The 22,774-nt window shown below is 41.0% G+C and overlaps 2 protein-coding genes across 6 annotated transcripts in view; one reads left to right on the forward strand and one right to left on the reverse strand.

The window, feature by feature from the left end:
* Positions 1-20,788, reverse strand: part of ABCC11 (ATP binding cassette subfamily C member 11) — a 70,290-nt gene extending 49,502 nt beyond the window's left edge. For all 4 annotated transcript variants that reach the window (XM_045442659.1, XM_045442658.1, XM_045442657.1 and 1 more), the window contains exons 1-5: positions 19,412-20,788; positions 10,091-10,233; positions 8,197-8,333; positions 5,060-5,218; positions 312-459 (exon numbers count right to left, since the gene is read on the reverse strand). In XM_045442659.1, coding sequence (XP_045298615.1) covers positions 312-459; positions 5,060-5,218; positions 8,197-8,333; positions 10,091-10,189 — 543 coding nt within the window. In that variant the 5' untranslated portion in view covers positions 10,190-10,233; positions 19,412-20,788. The remainder of the gene's footprint in view (positions 1-311; positions 460-5,059; positions 5,219-8,196; positions 8,334-10,090; positions 10,234-19,411) is intronic.
* The window catches only part of LONP2 (lon peptidase 2, peroxisomal), a 105,714-nt gene continuing 99,672 nt past the window's right edge, over positions 16,733-22,774 (forward strand). The window contains exon 1 of one of the 2 annotated variants that reach the window (XM_045442662.1): positions 16,733-17,088. In XM_045442662.1, the coding sequence (XP_045298618.1) occupies positions 16,856-17,088 (233 nt within the window). In that variant the 5' untranslated portion in view covers positions 16,733-16,855. The remainder of the gene's footprint in view (positions 17,089-22,774) is intronic. The other variant, XM_045442660.1, reaches the window with a different exon arrangement.

The raw sequence follows: 22,774 nt of genomic DNA on the forward strand, positions 1-22,774 counted from the left end.
CCAACTCCTGGTGTGGACTTGAAATTGCCGATTTCTTTTTTTTTCCCTTTTATGTTTATTTATTTTGGAGAGAGACAGAGACAAAGTGTGAGCAGGGGAAGGGCAGAGAGAGAGGGGAACACAGAATCCGAAGTAGGCTCCTGGCTCTGAGCTGTCAGCACAGAGCCAGACACGGAGCTCAAACTCACAAACCATGAGATCATGACCCGAGCTGAAGTCAGGCGCTTAACCAACTGAGCCACCCAGGCACGCCTAACATGCTAATTTCTAAAGCCTGGAGTCCCCCAAACCTCATGAAGTCAGCCACTTACCGGCCCTAGCACGCTCATGGCAGAGAAGCAGCAACACAGAAATACATCCAAAATAGCCCTTGTTCTTTGAAACCTCATCATCACTCGGAGCACTGAAGCTTTTTCAATCCCATGCTTTGAGACTTCTTCTTCCCAAAGGAGGCAGAGCCTTGAAAAGAGGAAAAGTGAACCAAGTGAAGTTTCTTTGCATATGTCACCCACATGTCATATGTCTTGCAAGCCTGCGAGCTTTGTTACAGAAGTTTTCAAACCTCACAAAAGTAGAGAGGACATAGGGAATCTCCCTAAATACCCATTCCCATTTCAAGAATGATTGATATATGACATTAGTGTTTCCTCTCTCTTCCTGTTTGTCTTTTTTTTTTTTTTTTTTGGCTGGAGAATTTCAAGCAAATCCCAGACATATCATTTCATCTACAAATGCTTCAGGATGTATCTGTTCCAGATAAGGCCTTTAAAAACCCCTACAGCGACCTTATAATAGTTATTAATTAATGATTATTAATTATTATAGCTATTAATTATTATATATGAATATATTAATTACATATATTAATAAAATTCCTTAATGGCATTTAATACACAGTCTTTTTCAAATTTCTCTAATTACATCAAAAACACATTTTTATAGTCAGTCTGCCTAAGATCCAAACAAGGTCCACACTTGCATTTAATTATTTTTTTAAAAGTAGGCTCCACACCCAGCATGGAGCAAAACATGGAGTTTGAACTCACAACCTTGAAATCAAGACCTGAGGGGAGATCAAGAGTTAGATGCCTAACTGACTGAGCCACCCAGGCATTCCACACACATTGCATTTAAAAAACAAATCTGATAGATTTCTTGCATCTCATTTTAACCTGTAGCAGTTTCCCCTTCTCTGCACGTTCTGCCATTTGTTTGTTGAAGAAATTGGGTCATTTATCCCATAGAATTTCCCACATTCTGGGTTTGACTGATTACATCCCTGTCTTGTCTAATATGACCTTCTATGCTCTGTATCTATTAAATTCTTAGTTAGATCTAGAGGCTTAATGAAATTCAGAATTCAGGTCAGCTGACAAAAATATTTAATAGGTGATGTAGTGTACCTCTTTTGCATAACATTAGAAGACACAGGGTCAGCTGTCCCATTATTAGTAATGTTCAGGGTATCAGTGGATTAAGTTGTATCAGCCTGACTCATTCACCGCCATTCATTCCTCATCATTGATGACCATTGCCTAGATCCACTTCCATTAGTGCTGGCAAAATTGTGATTTCTAATTCTGGCATTCCTTCTGTATGTAGTAGTTTGAAATTTTCTATAAAAAATAACTTTATCTCACCAACTATTTTGTTATCCTGGAATACATTTAGTTGAGGAAATAGCCTAAGACTTCGAATAATGTCACTCTTTTTTTTATACACAGATTAAGATTCATAAAACCCAAAACTATGACCTCCACTTATTTCTGTTTTTTTTTTTTTTTTTCAACGTTTATTTATTTTTGGGACAGAAAGAGACAGAGCATGAACGGGGGAGGGGCAGAGAGAGAGGGAGACACAGAATCGGAAACAGGCTCCAGGCTCTGAGCCATCAGCCCAGAGCCTGACGTGGGGCTCGAACTCACGGACCGCGAGATCGTGACCTGGCTGAAGTCGGATGCTTAACCGACTGCGCCACCCAGGCACCCCATGACCTCCACTTATTTCAAAGCCCCCTAAAGGGTGACCCAATGTTGGACCACCTAATTGGAAGTGCCCTTAGGGGCACCTAGGTGGCTCACTCAGTTAAGTGTCTGACTTCTGCTCAGGTCATAATCTCATGATTCATAATTTCGAGCCCTGCATCGGGCTCTCTGTTGTCAGCATGGAGCCTGCTTCAGATCCTCAGTCCCCCTCTTTGTTTTCCTCTCCCCCCCAAAAACTAAATAAACATTTTAATTAATTAATTAACTCAAGTTTAAGAGAAACTTAAAAAAATAGATAAATAAATATAAAAATGTGCCCTTATTTTGCCAATCTGAGTGAATGATGTCTAGGCTGTTTGTGTGACACCAGCAACACAAGAACACCAAAAACATTTCTTTGGAGGAAAAAATTGAAAAGCAATGTTTCAAGAAAGCATCAAAGAAGTTACCATGACAGAAATTAAGAATTTTGTTGACTCTCTCATACTTCTCTTTTATTTTGTATTATATTTGATACAGGAGCTGGTGACTGGAAAATAGCCATTGTGGTGCTTACAGCTTCCAGAGTCTTAATGTGGCCCAGGATGCCTCCCACACATCCACAATCCAGCCTCTCAGCGGCAATTATCATGTTGGCACGTGCCCTTTTACTTCCTGGCTCCTGCTCCATCATGTTCCACTCTCTGGAAGGCAATGACCACTGCCCATAGTGAGAACATCAAGGACTATGCCCAGGGGCTCCAGGACTACTTACAGAGCAGGAGCATGGAGAGCCAACTTTTGTGCTCAGGGCCTGAGAGCAGCACTGCTTATGCATGTTATGTCACTAAGGCTCTCATGGCAGGCAGTTCTAGTACTTTCTACCCTTCACTCCTATAGCCACGGACACTTGTGCCCAGCCTAAAGCCAGAAGGAAACAAACATCATGAGAATTTTCCTGTCCTACCTTCCCTCACCTGCTATCAAAACTCCAGGCTGCTTTTTCCTCCCTGAATTTATAAAACAACTGTCCTATCCCATGCCCATCTGTGTGGGCCAGACAACTTGGGGGGTCTGGGCCCTAGGTAAGTAAAGCAAAAATGACACCCATATGTGTTAGAGGATTTCATTATTCATGGGCCAAACTTTGGGGCCACCTCCCTTCATTCCAGCTCTATCCCCACATGTAACCCAATCCACAGAGATAAAAAGCTCTGGAGTTTGTTCCACTTTGACTAAACAAATCCAAGTTTCCCCATAGCCTGCTCTCAACTCTCTTAGCAACTGTATCAATTTCTCACCATGATTACCAGATTCAAAAGACTTGGTTTCAGGGGCATCTAGGTGGCTTAGTCGGTTAAGCGTCCGACTTTGACTCAGGTAATGATCTCATGGTTCATGGGTCCAATCCCCGTGTCAGGCTCTATGCTGACAGCTCGGAGCCTGGAGTCTGCTTCCAATTCTGTGTCTCCCTCTCTCTCTGCCTCTCCCCCCTCTCTCAAAAATAAACAAACATTAAGATAAATTAAGAAAAAATTCTTCAAAAGACATGGTTTCAAACTTCACCTCCTCCATTCATTAACTATGATTCAAGGAACATAATTTTGCTTCTCTGAGTTTTCAGTTTCTTCAAGTGTAAATGGGGGAAATCGCATCTTTCCTATTTACTTCATAACCCTTTTGTAATGGTCATGGGAGGTGCTGGATGGGCAAATGAGAAATACGAATTGTGATAGTAATAATGAAGGTGATGGTGGTGACAATGGTGGCTTTGCTGCTGTGGCTGATGTGAGTGGTAGTGACGATTGATGGCTGGCAGTTTGTCAGCAAATCCTCACAGAAGTCAAAGTAGTTCTCCTGAAGGGCTAGGGAAGATGCACCCCAGAACCCTCCTGGTTCAGTGGTGAACATAGAGAAAGAAGCCTCTGTAAAGGTGTGAATGCGTGGATAATTATTTAAAAAAAAAAAATCCCAAAGTGGAGTGATTTGTAAAAAAATATTGGTGGACACTTTCATGTGAGTTATAGAACAAAAACGGCAGAATCAGTGAGCCCTAAGTTAATAGACATAGATCAGGAGATCCTGTGCTCATAATGGTCACAGAAGGACAAACAAACACTTTGGTTGTCTATTATGCACCAGGCATTTTTCCAGGTGCTTCATATTGAATTTACCATCTCTTTTGATTCTCACAACAATTCTGTGAAGGACCATGAGATAAATTTTATAATCCTTCATTTTATACCTAAAGACACAGGGTCTTGGAAAGGGTAAATGACTTGCCTGACATCATAGCGGGTAGCCAGTGAGATTCTGATCAACATCTGGCATTATGCAAGAGGTTGGTGTTCCTTGAAAACTTTTTTTTTTCTTTACTGATTAATTCCAAGAAGCAATGGGTCAAAGTTAAACCAGTTTCTGTTTTCCCAGTGACTTAAGTACATTAATTTGCTTTGTAAACAAATCTCTGAGACCTGGCAATAAGTATGCCACATTTCACAGACTCACTTGACCGCAGAATGCTCTCTTCTGGGAAGCTCTCCAGGGACTACCATTTCCTGGAGCACATTTGGATAATGTGATTCTCTACCTGGTGTCTCTCATGAAGTAGCTAGAGGTAGGAACATGAGTATAGAACATTTGAAGTCGTCCCCCCCCCCTTTAATCCTCATATTACCTTGTGAAGTAGGTTGTGTAGGAACCTTAACCACACACCTAGTTAGTGATGACTTAAGGATTTGGAGACTGGTCACTAACCCAAAATTTAATGATGAGTGACATAGGTAAACATCTGATCCAGAAGAAAAAGCAAAAGGGACAATAGGCAGTAATTTCTAACTTTCTTGAGGTCTTGGGCCCTTAGGCAAATCAGGTAAAAGATGTGAATCCTTGCTCCAGACAAAGGTCTCCAGCCTATACATATAAAGTAAGTACCATTTCAGGGGGTTCATGAAGTATAGTGAGACCTCTTGCTAGTCAATATTCTTTGGTTGTCTGAAGACTGACCCTACCTGCTACTCTTAAGCATCCTTGGTCACCAATCCCACAAGACATGGTCTTTAACCAACCCAGTGGTTTGTCCAATAAGACTTTACCTTTTAGCATTTTTTTCTGAGGCATCATGGACCGACAGCTGGGGGATGGAGTTCTCATCTAAGCGTCTCTGCAAACCTCGGACCATGAGTGGGGTGAGCCATGACAACGTGAAGTAGGAGAAGAGGCCAGCATCATCCATGGGCTGAGGGGCAGGAAACCTAGCAGAGAGGTCACAGGTCATATAGTTGCCCTTATGATAAGGGCTGTAAAGACATAAAATTAAGCCAAGGGCAAGATTTTGCAGGAATGAATTATATACTATGTAAAAAGCACAGTGTGGTCATCTGGATGTACAAAAAAAAAAAAAAGCATGTTTTTTTTTATTACTCTATTATGTGTGATAGTTAAAAACCAGAAACAACAAGGGTGCCTGGGTGATGCAGTTGGTTGAGCATCCAACTCCTGATCTCGGTTCAAGTCATGATCTCACAGTTTTTGAGTTTGAGCCCTGGCATAGAGCCTGCTTGGGATTCTGTTTTTCTTTTTCTCTGCCCACCCCTGCTGTGTGCACTCTCTCTCTCTCAAAATAAATAAATAAACTTAAAATAATTAAAAAAAAACAGAAACAACAAAAACACCTATTATTAGGGGAATGACTTAAAAAGAAAGAAAAGAAATAGGGTATACCTATATGTGGAAAACAATGCACAAGCGTCCACAAATAGAGTTGACCTATATGTAGAACATGAAATGAGCTCTGAGCATAGTAAGAAAGGAAAAAAAGGCCACTTGTGGGTCAAGAAATTTATCATATTTTTATATACATAAAAAAAGTAAAAAGTATTTTTACTTACATAAAAAAACCAACTGGGTGGCTCAGTCAGTTAAGTGTCTGACTTCAGTTCAGGTCATGATCTCACGGTTTGTGAGTCTGAGCCCTGCATCAGGCTCTGTGCTGCTAGCACAGAGCCTGCTCTGGATCCTCTGTCCCCCTCTCTCTCTCTGCTCCTGCCCCACTTACACGCACATGCTCACTCTCTCAAAAATAAATAAACATTAAAAAAGAAAAGGAAGGGGTAGCCTGGGTGTCTCAGTCACTTAAACATTTGAATCTTGATTTTGGCTCAGGTCATGATCTCAGGGTTTGCGGGATCAAGCCCCACATCAGGCTCTGCACTGACAGCACAGAGCCTGTTTGGGATTCTCTCGCTCCCTCTCTCTCTGCCCCTACCCAACATGCATGTGCTCTTTCTCTCTCTCTCAAAATAAATAAATAAACTTTTAAAAAAGGAAGAAATGAGAGAAAGCGACAAAACTATATATATAAAGTCAACCACTATTAACAATTGTATATACACATTTACATATTTATGTATATGCACATTTACATATTTATGTATTATATGTACATTTACATTTTTATATATACACATTTATATATGTATACATACATTTATTTCAAATTAATAGTGGTTGACTTTGACAAAGGGATTAGAATTGGTAAAGATAAAAGAAAAGAGATTCTCACTGTTTCATGTTTTCTATATTTTGCTTATGTAATTTTCACAAAAATAAAAAATGGAATAAAAAGTAAATAAACTAGAATGACAAGGTCATATTCCTGGAAATGATTCACAAATATAGAAATAATGATTCGACTAGGGTGTTGGGATTGTATATAATTTCTACTTCTTTTTTTCCAAAGTTGCCTTTAATGCTGTATGTTTCAATATGAAGAAAATTCAATTAAAAAAAAAAAGACTTGGGGCGAGAGATGAGAATACAAAATGCCAAACGCACGGGATGCTTTTGTTTTGTTTTGGGCTACACCCTCTTCTCCACTCACTGGCCCTTCCCAGCCTCACCACCCACCAGCCCCGGAGGCTGTGCATTCTGGGCAAGGCTAGCCACACCTTTGTCTACATGCTGGAGAGAGAAGGGACTAGGAAGGTGGGAGTCTGTACCAGGTAGCACTAGATACGTGGGGCCATGTGTGATTGCAGAGAAAGGGCAAGAATCTATGAGCTGGTGCCACTATGCCCAAGGTCTGGTAGAAGCAGAATGTTTCTCTCAATGAGGCTGCCTGGGCGCACTTAAGCACCCACATTATTTATTCTTGGTGGAGATTAGAGCAATTCAGTGGGAGTGATGTGGTGATGGGAGCTCAGGTTTTCAAAAAAATAGGAAAACAACTCCAGTTCGTTGATAAAATCTTAGCAAACATGTGAGAGAGAAGAGGGGATTGTTAATACAAAACAGAGTCCTTGTGGCAATTCTAGGATGATTCTAGAATCATTCTAGAAGAATGTTAAGGTCCTGTCTGTAGACGATGAATAAATGAATATGTACCTGATTCTGTGCAGGACCCTGAAAGCAAGATTGTAGAAGTCAGAAAGACATTTAGGAATGGTTATTTTAAACTTTGATTTACTGGAGAAGGATACATTGAATTTCTTTAACTCATAAGTTTAAGGGTACCATCATAGGGCATTTAACGGCTCCTCATTTCTCTTAGAATGAAGACTAACATATTTAATGTGCCCTGTGGAGACTTACGTCCCTCTGCAATCTCATCTCATGCAATGCCCATCATCACACATGATTCCAGTGAAGCTGGCCTCCTCAGTTCCTGGACACATCATGTTGTATTCCTTTCACCTCAAGGCCAGGCCTTTGCACATGCTGTTCCCTCTGCTCAGATCATCCTTCTTTTACTTTGGCCTGGTAAAATCATGTTTATCCTCCAGAGCACAGCTTAAGTACCAAGCACCTACCAAGTTGTCACTGTTTCAATGTCCCTCAGCACCACCCACCTCCCCCCTCCCCCAAACTTCATAGCACTGTCTTCAAGCAGCTTGTAACCACATGAGTTTACTTGCTATTGTCTTTTCCCCCAATGCGTGGTCTATGATGGGCAAGAATCATGTCTGCCTTGCTTAGTACTTTTCCTCTGAGGTCTAGCACAGTGTCTGGTAGGTTCTCAATGAATCTTTGTTGGATGAGTAAATAGATGAATGAAAGAATAAATGAATGAATGATCTGACTCTGCCTTCTGATGTGCCTCAGGCTGCTCTAGACTTACTTGGCTGTGGTGGTGACATGAATGTTCAGACATCTTTGGGAGGGATGTATGTGTTTGTGTCTGAGGAACATTGTCATAATGGGTACTGCCCCTCACCTCCCCCTCAGAACTCACTGTGGCTTGGGACGGAAGGGAATCATGGTTCTCCAGGCAGCATCATACTTCCCCCAATGGAGCTCTGTTGCTGTCCCTCGCGTCTCAGGCTTTCTCACCTGCTGGCTCCAGGGGCTGTCTTCTAGGGTGTAAGTTTTCTTGGGAAAGAAAAACCAAAAGAGCGTCAGTTTCCTGACCTCATACTGTCCTGGAGTGTTGGCCACCCAAGGATGATGGATCTTTCCACATCCAGCTGCTAGAGTCAGAGAAAGACAAACACTGTATGATCTCACTTATATGTGGAACTTAAAAACAACACCAACAAAGAGCTCAGAGAATAGATCAGGGGTGGGGTGTGGGCAGAATGGGTGATGGGGATGAAAAGACACAAACTTTCAGTTATAAAATAAATAAGTCATGGGGTTATAATGTATGGCATGGTTGATACAGTTAATAATACTGCCTTGTATGTTTTAAAGCTGGTAAGGAGTAGATCTTAAAATTTCCCATCACAAGAAAAAAGTTTGTAATTATATGTGACGATGGAAGTAATATTGTAGTGACCTTTTTGCACTATATGTAAATATTGAATAAATGTTGTACCCTTGAAACTAGTAAGTTTCACATCAATTATACCTCAATTTAAAGAAAAAAATAAAAGAGGGGCGCCTGGGTGGCTCAGTCAGTTAAGCATCCAACTTTGGCTCATGTCATGATCTCACAGTTCATGAGTTCGAGCCCTGCGTCAGGCTCTGTGCTAACAGCTCAGAGCCTGAAGCCTGCTTCAGATTCTGTGTCTTCCTCTCTCTCTTCCCTCCCCTGCTCACACTCTGTCTGTCTGTCTCTCTCAAAAATAAATAGATTTAAAAATTTTTTTAAATAAAAAAAAAAAAAAAAGGTTGCTGGGTAGGGAATAAGCAGTGGGCCAGGAGTTAGGACAACTGAGTCCCAGCCTTGGGTATGCCCTATATTCACTGGGTGCCTCTGGACAGGTCACTCTACCTCCCCATTTTTTTTATCTGTGGTACACAGTGTAGACAAGAATAAAGGGAGCTATAGTTAGTCACCCACACAATGTGAGACCAAGTTGCCCTCTGAGAGTAAACCTACCAAAAAGAAATCAATAAGTAAGAAAGTAAGCCCTAAACATTACATGTGACCCTTTTGATAAAGTGGGAAACAGGGGCATCTGGGTAGCTCAGTCAGTTAAGTGGCTGACTTCGGCTTAGGTCATGATCTCCAAGTTCTTGGATTCGAACCCCACATCGTGCTCTGTGCTGACAGCTCAGAACCTGGAGCCTGCTTCGGACTCTGTATCTCTTGCTCTCTGCCCCTCTCCTGCCTGTGCTCAGTCTCTCTCTCTCTCTCTCTCTCTCTCTGTCTCTCTCAAAAATAAACATTTTTAGAAATTGATAAAGTGGGAAACAACTAAAATAAAAAAGAATATTGTCTTTAGGGCTTCATATAGGATAAATAATAGTATTTTAGAAGCATAGTAAGGGATTGATGAGAAAAGATCTGGGACAGTGTTTACTTCAGGTAGGGAAAGCTGGGGAATGAAGTCGGGGAGAAGATCAATAGCTGGATGTGATTGTTAAGGTCCAAGGTGGTGAGTTGTTGATGGGTTTACAGGTGCTTATTGTATTATTATAAGTAAATACATAGATAAATAGGCAATAGATAGATAGATAGATAGATAGATAGATAGACAGATAGGTTATAGGTAGATAGATAGACCAAGAGGGTGTGCCATGACCAGGGAGTACAATTCATCTAATTGTGAAGCCTGAGATCCATTAAAAGAAATCAAGGTTGAATAAATATGGGACAAAATTTTCTAACCTAATTCATGACCATTGAGAATACCCTGTCAATTCAGTTTCCTGGTATTTTGATGCAAAGGAGACCTACTTACATAGCTGAGTCCTGAAACCATGTCATTGCTCATGTCCATGCCAAGATTCATGAGGCCACCAGAAGACCTGGGGACCCAGTGTATCCTCTTCCTGGTCATTTTCAGCTCTTCTGCCAATCCTTCTTTTCCAAGAATCAGAGAATCTGAAAAGGCAGCAGGTAAGAGCAGCTTAGATTCAGCCCTGAGCAGTCAGGAGAGGGGGACATCCCCCTGCAGGGAGAGTGCCGGGGTCATGCAGAAGGTTGGGCCACTGACACAGCACCTGCTCTTCCCTCTTCCTGGAATGGCTCCCTCTTTTTAAACATCTACTGAGGCTTAAGATCACTTAGGGAAACCTTTTCTAACCACCCACTCCCAACCCTACAACCTAGGGCCAAGCCTGCTCATAGAACCATGCTTCTTCTCTTACCCCAGTTTGTAATTAAATATTTGTGTGAATGGTTATTTGTTCAGAGTTCATTTCCCGCTCTACATAGAGAGCCTCACAAGGACAGGGACATGTCTGTTTAGCTCACTATTGAATCCTTGGAGCCTGGGAGAGTGCTAGAAGGATCGCAGGTGCTCAGTAAATAAAGGATAAATGGATAAGTAAACAAATTTAAAAAATGCAATTTTGCCATTTTCTGACTCTGTTTTCACAGAATCAGGGGATTGGAGCTGGACATAATTTAGGAATCTTAAATAACCCAAGGTATTTTAAAAATATATTAAAATGCAGGGGCGGCTGGGTGGCTCGGTGGGTTAAGCATCCGACTTCAGCTCAGGTCATGATCTCGCAGTTCGTGAGTTTGAGCCCCGCGTCAGGCTCTGTGCTGACAGCTTGGAGCCTGCTTCGGATTCTGTCTCCTTCTCTCTCTGCTCCTCCCCCGCTCATGCTCTGTCCCTCTCTCCCAAAAATAAACATTAAAAAGAAAAAAATAATAAAATATATTAAAATGATTTCCATTTTACCTTTCTGAGTATGTGACTCACTTCCAGAACACCCATGTGCCTGAGTTGGGGGAGGGGATGGCAATTAAGAATATTTCTGAAGGAATGGAAAAAGAGAGTATATAACAGGGTATGACCAGGGTATGACCAACAGGGCCAGCATCATGGGGTATGACCAGTGCCTTACAGAGCCTTATATTCAGAAAGGCCCAGGCTTAGCTAAGGCTCTACTGTGACTATCTTGAAATCCTTAATAATTTGGAACAAGGAGCCCCACATTTTCATTTGACACTGGATCCTGCAAATTATGGAGCCGTCTTAGGGTTCAGATACAGCTCTTGACATTGAAATATTGGATTGTGCTTCAAGTAAGTAGACTTGCACACTACCCAGTCTTGGGAGAAGAATTTTCCAAACGCCTTTATTCCATTCCCTCCCATCCCACTTCCTTTCAGCAAATCACAACCAGAACTGGTGGATTCCATTTCTAGAATTCTGCTAGAGACCATGCAAGACAGGGTCCCCAGACGGGGGGCATCAGGCTATGAGATATACTTGCCATGTGACGCTATAAGTGAATCTCTCAGGGATGATGGAAATGAACAAAGAGAGAGAAGGACATGTTTTGGGTAAGAGAGAGCGTCACACAATTTGTTTAAGACTCTGGGAAGAAACAAGATTTCTGGCTGCCATGAACCAGCCTGGAACACAGACACATTACAGTAAAATTGGTATAATTCAATAGAAGTCCCTGGGGATCGGACCACAGTGTATTGCAGTACAGTTCATTCACTACCTAAAGATTTCCAGGGGAGGGAATGGCAGGAGGCAGGGAGTGGAGGCAACAAATTCTAGATTGCAAGTCATGAGCTGGCAAGGGGCTGCATCATTGGCGTGCCAATAAATGTTTGTGTCTGTACCACGCTACCATTGCAATTGGTGAATGAGTGTAGTTCCAACATGAATGCAGCTCGACATTTTGCTTTATGTTAATAAGTAAGAGGAAAATGAAATATCAAGATGTATGAAAAGGGTCACACCTAATTTCTTTGTTTGGTCTCTAAGAACCATGTTCTCAAATAAATAAATCAGATTTTCTGTCACCTTTTTGCTTAGTATGATCTGCCAATCTGTTTTATTTTTAAACACCTGCAGAGAGATACACTGAGGATTTCAAAGGTGTGACCCTTTTCTATACAGCATTTGTCCAGGAAACTAAAAACAGGGAAAAGTAAACCAAATGGAAATTAATGAAATGCAAACGTGTACAATGGATATATGTTTGCAGAACACAAATTGTTCATCTTAACGTAACTGGACCTCTGCCACACATTAGCATGGGCCACCCTCCAATGTGATGAGGTCCACCTCTGCTTCCTTGACTGGCCAGGGGGAATTCCCTCCAGAACTTTCTTTGGCAGTCCTTGAGAAGTCATTGGCCTCCCAATTTCCTCTTGGGAAGAACCAGAGTGGAAGCATATTCACTCTGATTAGTGGCGAGACCACCACTGTGGTCAGGGTAGGGACCAGGATATGATGGGAATAAAAACAGAGAGGAAACAGATGTTTCCAGCCCTGTATTCTCCCCATTTCTTGGGGGGATGGGAGAGTCATGATTACGAACTTGGTTTAGACATGGGCCATTTGCATATGATGAAACAGTTTGGGAACAAGGCAGTGGGGGGGGTGGGCGGTGCACAGCAGCAAGGTAACCTGTGGCAAGAGCTTTCTGGAGGAACTGACTTACTTCCTCATTGTGCTTCCCACGTACCCAGCAGGATGTAGTGTCTAAGGCCAGAGGATACACCAGTGGGTAAGGGAAGTGCCCAAGGCAAGGAGCAGAGGCACCTGCAAGCCAGGCCCCAAAGAGGTTTAGATGATTAGGCCTTCCTACTATACCTCTCTTTTCCAGTCCATTCACACACTGTGCTAGTCAACTTTCTCTGCCCCAAGGTTTATTCCCTTTTGCTAGTTCCAATAGCTTCTGGAGGAAATCTTCCCAGCTGCTGAATCCCCACATCCCAGTGCCTGGCCTTCTCCTCTGTTCCAGCAACTAGGAAGCTCTTCCCCACCTTGATGTTTGCACCAGTCCTAATTTCTACCAAGAACATTCTCGTTCCAGCTTCTCGCAGAGCTGGTCCATTCTCACCATTCCAGTCTCAGGTCAAACACCACCTCCTGGGAGTAACCTTGCCAGACCTCCCTACTGAACACTGAAGTCCTCCTCCTATCACCTTCTACATAGTTTCCTATTACATTTCCCTTACTTATCAATTTCTGAAATGGCCATTTCTTTCTTTGTTGGCTTATTTATTTTCTGCCTACCTCACTAGAATGCAAGCTCTTTGAAACCAGGGACCGTGTTTGTCTGTTCATTGATATATCTGTGAATCTAGTGTACAGTGCTCAGCATACAGTGGATGCTTAATAAATATTTGATGGAGGGGTGCCTGGGTGGCTCAGTAGGTTAAGCATCCAACTTCAGCTCAGGTCATGATCTCATGGTTCGTGGGTTTGAGACCTGCGTCATGCTCTGTGCTGACAGCTCAGAGAGTGGAGCCTGCTTCGGATTCTGTGTCTCCCTCTCTCTCTGCCCCTTTCCCCACTCATGCTCTTCTGTCTCACTCAAAAATAAATAAACATTAAAACATTTAAAAATAATAAATAAATATTTTGATAGATAAATAAACAATGTAGATGTAGAGTCTTTCAAAGAAGGAGCCAGGAAAGCCACAAAGTCACTAAAGACCTCACATTTAGAGTCCTGATGCTTTCCCAGGTGGGCTGACACATCCATCACAGGAATATAATCATAGGATTAAAAGAAAATATTCATCAAACAAGCAATTTAAACATGGACCTATTCCCACTGCAGTTTCTATAGTTCAGTGTGAATTTGTTTAAAAAGAAAAATCCTTGGGGCACCTGGATGACTCAGTCGGTTAAGTGTCCAATTCTTGATTTTGGCTCAGGGCCATGATCTCTTGGTTTGTGAGTTCAAGCCCCAAGATGGGCTCTGCAACAACAGCGCAGAGCCTGCTTGGGATTCTCTTTCGCTCTCCCTCTGCCCCTACCCTGCTCACACATGCTCTCTCTCTCTCTTTCTCAGAATAAATAAAATTTTTTAAAAAAGATAAATTTGGTGATTATGTGAATAGAATACCAATTTTGTGTGTTATTCTTCTTATGGGGGCAGGAGTATATGTGTGGAAGTTAAAAGCATTAAACATAAGTGTCTGAGATATTTATCACAAAGTTTATCATATGGTTTTTATTTTTTTTTATTTTTATTTTTATTTTTTTAATTTTTTTTTTCAACGTTTATTTATTTTTGGGACAGAGAGAGACAGAGCATGAACGGGGGAGGGGCAGAGAGAGAGGGAGACACAGAATCGGAAACAGGCTCCAGGCTCTGAGCCATCAGCCCAGAGCCCGACGCGGGGCTCGAACTCACGGACCGCGAGATCGTGACCTGGCTGAAGTCGGACGCTTAACCGACTGCGCCACCCAGGCGCCCCTATCATATGGTTTTTAAATTTCTTTGTTAAAACACTAAGAGCCTCAAAAAAATCTAACCCAGCCATTCAGGGTCTCTGCAAACTGCCTAATTTCAGTTTAAAACTGCCAGGCTTCTCTGTCCAATGATTCAAAAAAAATCCTGAGCATATTCTAATAGAGTGGGATAAACCTCACAACCATCTTCATAGGATTCTGTATAATTAGGAGTATAACTTGATGGGTAAAATTCGGAGCATTCACAGATGGCATACAGCAGCCAAAATGGTCTCTCGAAAACATAAACTGGAAAAGTTATTCTGCAACTTGGAACTGCCAGTGGCTTATGTCAGGCTTAGAGTAAGACCTTGACTTCTTTCTAGACTCCCTAACGAATCTTTTTCCTCTTACATTGCCCTCCTGACCCTGCCCACTTCTGTTATCCATACCACAAACCCTCACTCTCACTGAATTTCAGGAGAAGGTTCTGCAAATATCCAAAATTCATTCCAGCCACAAAGTCTTTGTGTTGCTTCTTTGGCCTTGAAACAGCACCCCCTGGACCCTCACCCCCTGAGGTTTGCATTGCTACCTCTCCAAGCATGGGGCCCAGTTGAACTGTCATCTGTCCAGAAAGCCCTTCTCTAACCATCTAAAGGATTTATCACCATCTGAAATTATTCTCCTTGCTTATTGTTTGTTTCCCTCACTAGAAGTTCAACTCCATGAAAACAGTAACCTTGTCTGTCTTGTTCACTGATGTATCCCCAGCACCTAAAGTAGAATCTAGTACCTGGTAGGTATTCTAATATTGCTTAGTGAGTGTATGAAAGAAGGTAGGATAATGTCAAAGAAAGAGCTGTGGGCAGGAGTGTTCAAGTTCCTGCATTTCTGTCTCCACCATAACAGCCTGTACACCTGCCTTCTCCTTTCCCTTATCTGCGGCTTACACAGAAACATACAGTTCCACCTGCCCTGTATCACACTCAGCCTTCTATGGGGCTGTCCCCCTGGCCAAGAGATGCGTGAGGGTATAAACCTGTCTTATGTCATACTCTCCACAGTTAGCCCAGGGCCTTGCACTTAACAGTTCTTCTGTGAATGTTTGTTGATTTGAATGAAATTTCAATTCTCTCTTGGATTCTAAGAGCAGTGCTGGACTTCATAGTCAGGGAAAATTTTCCATCTGCAACCTACAGCCAAACCCAAGTAAAATCCCAATATGAAGAGGCTCCTAATGGCCAAATTTGAAACAATTCAAGCAATGAAACACATGATACTACTGGGTTATAACCCATTAAAAAAATCCATGAACTCCTACTAACATAAAAAAATTGAATAGGTAAATAATGAGGGAGATGTGCAGCTTTTTCTTACAGAATTCCAATTAATACACATAATATTAACTCCCCACAACATATTTATTACTTATAAAGAGAAAAATGCTAACTTACAATAGGGAAACCTGGCAGATATCACCTTTACCAGGTAATCAAAGTTAAAATCACCATTAATAATACATTTCAATCATCATGTATCACCAAGAAGGCCACATCTCTTCTGTAGTCTTTCTGCAAAAAAAATGTATAATGTTGATCCCAAGAAAACATCAGATAAACCCCAATTGAGGGACATTCTATAAAATAATGGACCAATGCTGTTTAAAAGTATCACGGTTTTAAAAGAAAAAAGAAATATATAGAGAGAGATAGATACAGATATATCTATCTATCCATATATATGTGTATATATACACACACACACACACACACACATTTAAGGAGACATCACAACTAAATGAAAAGTGATTTTTCTGGGATCCTGGACCAGAAAAAGGACATAAGTGATAAAACTAGCAAAATTTGGATAAGCTCTACTCATTAGATAACAGTGATGTTAATTTTCTGATTATTATAAGTGAATGGTGGGAACTTTTTATTGCAACGTTTAAAAAAATCTAATACCAATTCGAATGAAACATTAAAAACATTTCAAGTAGATACAATTTAAACACGATCTTCTCTCTAGCTTCAACACCGAGGACAGCCCTCTGGCTGAGCCTCAGGAGAGACTGTTAGAGGAAGCCTGGAGAGCGAAGGTCTCACGGGGCTGGAGTGCGCCTCTCTTTGTACACTTAGGCCGCGCACCAGCCGAGCGACTCCGGGAGGGGGCGGTGCGATGCTGCGGGGTTTGAGCCCGGGGGCGGGCCGTAGGGCGGAGCCGGAAGCAGCGGCGCGCAGGCGCGCCGAAGGCTGGGAGCTTTGGTTGGGGCGGTGGGGCTATTGCCGGTTGCCGCGTCCTGCTCCCTTTGACGCCCCCCTAGCGCGAATAGCCGTCGCCATGTCGTCGGTGAGCTCTATCCAGATCCCCAGCCGCCTCCCGCTGCTGCTCACCCACGAGGGCGTGCTGCTGCCCGGCTCCACCATGCGCACCAGCGTGGACTCGGCCCGCAACCTGCAGCTGGTGCGGAGCCGCCTGCTCAAGGGCACGTCGTTGCAGAGTACTATCCTGGGGGTCATCCCCAACACGCCCGACCCCGCCAGCGACGCGCAGGACCTGCCGCCGCTGCACAGGTAGGCCCGGCTGCCTCCCGCGGTGGCGGCGGCGGGCGGCGTGGCCTCCTCTCTGGACTCCGGCCCAGGCCCTGTCCGGCCTCGGGGCGCAGGGGCAGCCTTCGCGGTTTGGTCTATCTCTTCAGTCACCTCCCATGTGAAATGGGGATGACAGATGTCTGACCCATGAAGTAGTGAAGACTATGCCATTAGCTGCCGCTGTTAATTTAGGTTCTCCCCTTCGCCCCCCAGATCCTCAGACTCCTAAGCCAGTGCTCTTAACTTTCCGGGCCCCCTCCTCTTATCCTTCCCTCCCTTACTCCCCGTCGTTTTTGTTGGTGGTGGTGGTGGGTTTTTTGTTTTTTTGTTTTTTTGTTTTTGTTTTTGTTTTTTTTTGTTTTTTTTTTTTTGCCCTCTTAAGCGAGACACTTGGTACTCCACACGTTTTCTCTTTTTCCTGTGCTATCGTAAACTGCACTACCCTTTTCATTGATTTTGGGGTACCTCTCTTCCACACTATTTGTCTGCCTCTTGTCTTTTCCCCTCAGTTCCTACCCACGTTTTCCCTTGTCTGCCTTTCTGAAACTTTCTCATATTCTCATAGCTTCTCATTTCGGACACCCCAGCCTTGCCACTAGATTGCCCAACACCATGGCCTTAGTTGTGTGACTTTGTGTTTTTGTTCTTTTAATTGTGTGACTATGACACACAACCTGTGCCTATTTCTTCCTCTGTATTTTGGAAACTAACAGCATTCATTTCTTGGGTGTGTTATGAATGCTAAATGAAATAACCTTTGTGCCATGCTTGACAGTAGTCCAGTACTGTAGCCACTAAACACATGTGGCTAGAGAGCACTTGAAATGTGGCTCGTCCAAATTGAGATACTAGAGTGACCAATTGTCCCGGTTTGTTGAGGACTGAACTAGTTCCAGCAGTGAAAGTCCTGTCTCCCAGGAAACACCTTGAGTCCCAGATAAACCAGTATGATTGTGTGATTAGTCACCACAAATGTGCTTTAAATATACAGTACACACTAGAGTTTGAAAACTTAGTGTGGAAAATGTTTCGCTGACTAATAAATTATACATCAATTAAATGTTAGAATGGTAGCATTTTAGCTGTTTGGGGTTAAATAAAATTTAGTATTTCACCCATTTCTTTTTACTTTTTAATGTGGCTACTAAAATTACATATGTGGCTCATACTATATTTCTATTGGATAATGCTGGGATATAGTATATGCTCAACAAATGCTATTCTCTTTAAACACACCTCCCCAGCCCCTGCCTCCTATCCTTAACTCTTCTTGAGATGTTTTTAATTTAGAGCCCTTGTTTACCTACTTGCAGTTACTCCTTTTTAAAGTTAGGGATTGCAGACTGAACGATTTTGAGAATGTTAGGAATGCCTTATTTTTATCTAAAACCTTTTGACTATATATATTTTTAAAAGGAGAGTCCATAACTTTCTGCATCTCTGAGAGGAGACTGATATCTCTCCCCTCCCAAAACAAAGCAAAACAAACAAACAAAAAACCTGTAACAGTCTCTTATTAGCCCATATTGTAAAAACCTTGCATTTCTCAAGCACCAAAAACATTTTGGCTTCCATCTGATCTGCTGCGTTGGTTATTGCTTGCATGGAGTTGGATACTTTTCAAGTTTCATTAAACTCTGATAAATTGTGTTGGATTCTATTTTCCCTACATATGACCCCATCCTTAAACCTGTGGTTATACCACAATTTTTGCTTTCTGTGCCCAGGCAATTTGATTGCTTGTTGAGGGAAGAGTGCTCATGATTAGATTTTTTTGTTTTATTTCTGTACATATGTATGGTGATTACCCATGGGTACACTGAATTTCAAAAGTAGATTTAGTCATATTTTAGGTTGTTGGTATATTCTGGGAAGATTTTGGATGTTTTTAAATTTCTTTTATGTAAATCCCTCCAAAACATCAATAACTAAATTTTCCTGCTTGGAAGTAATCATTAATATATTCAGATGATATGTAATATGATCCTTGATGTTCGAATTGCTGCCTTTGTTTTAAATTAATAGCAATATTGTTTTATTTACATTACAAAACATACACTGAAGATTCTTCCTAGAATTCTAGCATTATAAGGACCATCTTGTTATCCTAGAAATATTGTTTGCTACTTGAAAAATCTATCTAGAAAGATTGTACTGCATTCCTTAGCATTAGCCTCCAAGGTCTTTTTTCTCTAATATGACTTTTCAACACTCTTTAAAAATTTTTAAAAGCCTCACTAGTGCAAATATTGAGTTACCCATAACATTACTGTTTCAATACATAAATCTGTCCTTCCTCAGTTACCTGCTTTTCCAGATGTTCGTAGTACCCAAAGGGGAGGCCAGGTGCTCTACTCCTGTCTCTTGTTTCCTTGAGACCATCCAGGTGACATTGCCTCAGTCTTCAAGGAGCAGCAGAAATAATTTGTTCCCTTGTGTTCCTTGTCACACAAAGTAGCAGAGCCAGATGTTGACTTACCTGAACAACTTCCTTTACTGTTTTGAACAGGACAGTCCCTTTCTATATGTTAGTATGTGGGCATGTTACCTGACACAGGAGCCTTTTTAAAGGAGGAGCTTTGGATTATCCATACAGCTTAGAATTTGGCTCTTATGCCACCTCAGGGCACCCTGCTTGACTGGACTTGAGTGAGCCATTGTTTCCTTAGTGAAGATGGATTATAACTTAGCACTACCTATACGCTGTCCTTTCATGCATTTCAAGATGGTCATCCAGTTTTCTTCCAGCCTTACATTCTTCAGGATATGTGACTTCACTTCCTCAGAGTGCTGATTTCTCAGTCCCTCTTCATTTTTTGGCTTCTTCCTCTGAGACTGCAAATTAGTTTCACTGGCATTTGTCTCACAAGAAATGAATGCTTTATATATAGCAGATGTACAGTTTCTTATTTTGGGTCAACTCTTTGTCCAGGCATTACTCCTATTTTTATCTGTTAGCATTCTTAGGTATTCTTAGGAAATATTACCTGATGATCCTAACATTTTAAAATTTAATCTTTTATGTTAGCAACTATGTAATGGATAGCTCCACTTAGATTTTCCTAATCTGCAGTTATTCTTTTTAAGGAAAGTGTCTATAAGTGGCGTTTCTTAAATTCAGAAATGAAGTTCTTAATTTATTATTTTTTTTTTTTTACGTAATCTCTGTGCCCAGTGTGGGGACTTGAACTCACAACTCTGAGATCAAGAGTCACATGCACTGTTGACTAAGCCAGCCAGGCACCCCCCAGAAACGAGGTTTTAATAAAGGAGTGAAAACCAAAGTCCTGTAGCAGCAGAAGTCTCATCTGTTATAGAACTTGGAGCTATCCCAATAGACTTCTTGTTTTTAAATTATTAATCATGATGATGAGTTTTGCCCAAAATTAACAAATATTCAAGAAGATAAGTAGGGTGAAGACAAGCGAAAACTAGAAAGATGTCCCAGTTTTTCTTTCCCAAAGAAGTGTAACTTTTGATTCCAGAGTTTTGGTAGAAATGCTTACCTTGATGAATCAAGGGTAATTAAGATGTAAACAGGAGATATTAAATAATAGCTGTGCTTTCCGGTATCTTACCTACTTAGAAGCTATGTTAATAAGTATTTATTTGTACTTCTTATTGGTACAAATTTACAGTGTCCATTGTGGTACTTAAAGTAAAATTTGTCTTAAAACCTAATTCAGGCCCCCTATGCAGTATTGCCTATGCAGTATCTTTGTAATAATGGATAATTAATCTGTTTACCCTTTTGAATCTCTGTTACTAATTTATAATAAGGAAATAATGTTACCTTCTTCACAATAGTGAAAGGCAGTATATAATGAGATAATACTTATGAAAGGCTACAGAGCAATAAAGCTGTATGTTGGAGGTATTATTTTTCCCCAAATAGGTATAGTTTTATATGTAAATTTCACAAATGGAGATTGGGGGAGAAGGGAGGGGAGGCCCCTTATTCTTTCAACATGGCCAGAACTAAACTAGTGTCATTACAGAAAAAGATTTGGAAGATTGAAGATTCCAATAAAGATGGAGAGCTTTAAAGTAAAAAAAAAGAAAAAAGAAAAGAAAGTGGTTGGCATATAAACCAGAGTTTGGGTATTTACACAGTATACTCATCTTAGAAAACTGTAGTGCTGCGTTTAGGTTTTCCCACCACTACAGTTGATAGTTCTCAAATATTTTTGGAACTCTTAAATTATCTAAGTCCGTTTTCAAAGTACATAAATCATACCCATCGTAATCAGACTTTGTTTGGATTAAAACAATATTTTACAACTCTGAAAGGAGGTCCCAGTTAGGACTTTCAAAAATTCTTTGAACTATAAAATATCACAGTAATTAAAGTGTGGATTTACAGAGCTCCTACCTAAAGGGAAGGAACACTACTCATTTGAATGTATGAAAATCAGAATGTTGCCTTTTGGTCAAGCGTAATAAAGCAAATATTAATAGAAGAACTAGAATATTTAGAAAGATGACTGATATAATTCAAAGTCTGTTATCATAGTAGGAAAATATTAGATTAATTAAATATTTTATTTACTTATTACTTATATATGTATAAACTATTGCCCCAATACAATAAAACGTCTAAAATAACATTAAACATGGTCCTTTTTCACAAGAGCTTTCCACCCAAAATGTCTTTCACCAGATACTCTTTCTAGCCACCTATCATTTCACAGATCATGTTTTTTCTTTAAAAAGGGTACATTCTAGTCAGCTATAAGTGATTTAAAGTAAAACCCAATTAACGAATGTAAAACCTTTATATATTTTATCTCATTAGGAGGAGAGGCATTGTATAAATCCAACTCGATCTCTTTTCAGTTTGAAACATCTTCCTTTCACAGTTAGTAAAAGTATTCTGCTTGCTTTGTAAGAAAACTCATTTTTAGTCTCACTTTAATCAAGGACATGGCTCAAATAATGAAAATTTATCTCCTAATCTGAATGTTTGGACTTGTCTCATATCACTTTGGGTTCTCCTTGGTTTCCAGTTTGCAGACTCCTTAGGCCAGGGATCCAGTTTGTTTGTTGTCTGTTAATGTTGCTGGCAGACAGAACTGTGACCTCTCTGCATTGCGCAAGCATTGATGGTCGTTATCCGAAGGGAATTGTAGTTTTGGTCTCTGATCAGTTCAGGTATTGCTAACTTTCTCAGGCAATCTGTGTTGGTTTTCAGGAAGTGGGAGGTATAGCCTACTACCATTAATGACTGAAGAAAAGCAGCCACGACACAAATAAAACAATAGGGACTTGCCAAATTATCTCAGGTTTTTTAAAGTATATCATATTTTTTCTTCCCACCAAATTATCTTCCTGATTTTTTGGGTTTGGATACCATTTGAATCAGTTTTTATCCATGTACACATGATATGACTGAAAGGGTGAAGGAAAGTTGGACATCACTCAAAATAAACTGAATGGCAGAGGGAAGCCAAAAGTTACACATAATCTATGAAATGAATAATTTATAAGGAAGTAGTCAAGAATAAATAGTGTATAGAAGTAAGTAAATTCACTGAAATATTCACACTGCATTTGTGTGTGATTCAGTATGTTTGAGATGGGCAGTTGCGATATTCCAGGATTACCATTTCCCCAGGGTGTTGGGAGTTCTAGTCACCTTACTTTGTTTCTTTTCTGAAATTGCAACCCT

The sequence above is a fragment of the Leopardus geoffroyi genome, chromosome E2 (assembly GCF_018350155.1).
Source record: "Leopardus geoffroyi isolate Oge1 chromosome E2, O.geoffroyi_Oge1_pat1.0, whole genome shotgun sequence".
Classification (NCBI taxonomy): domain Eukaryota; kingdom Metazoa; phylum Chordata; class Mammalia; order Carnivora; family Felidae; genus Leopardus; species Leopardus geoffroyi.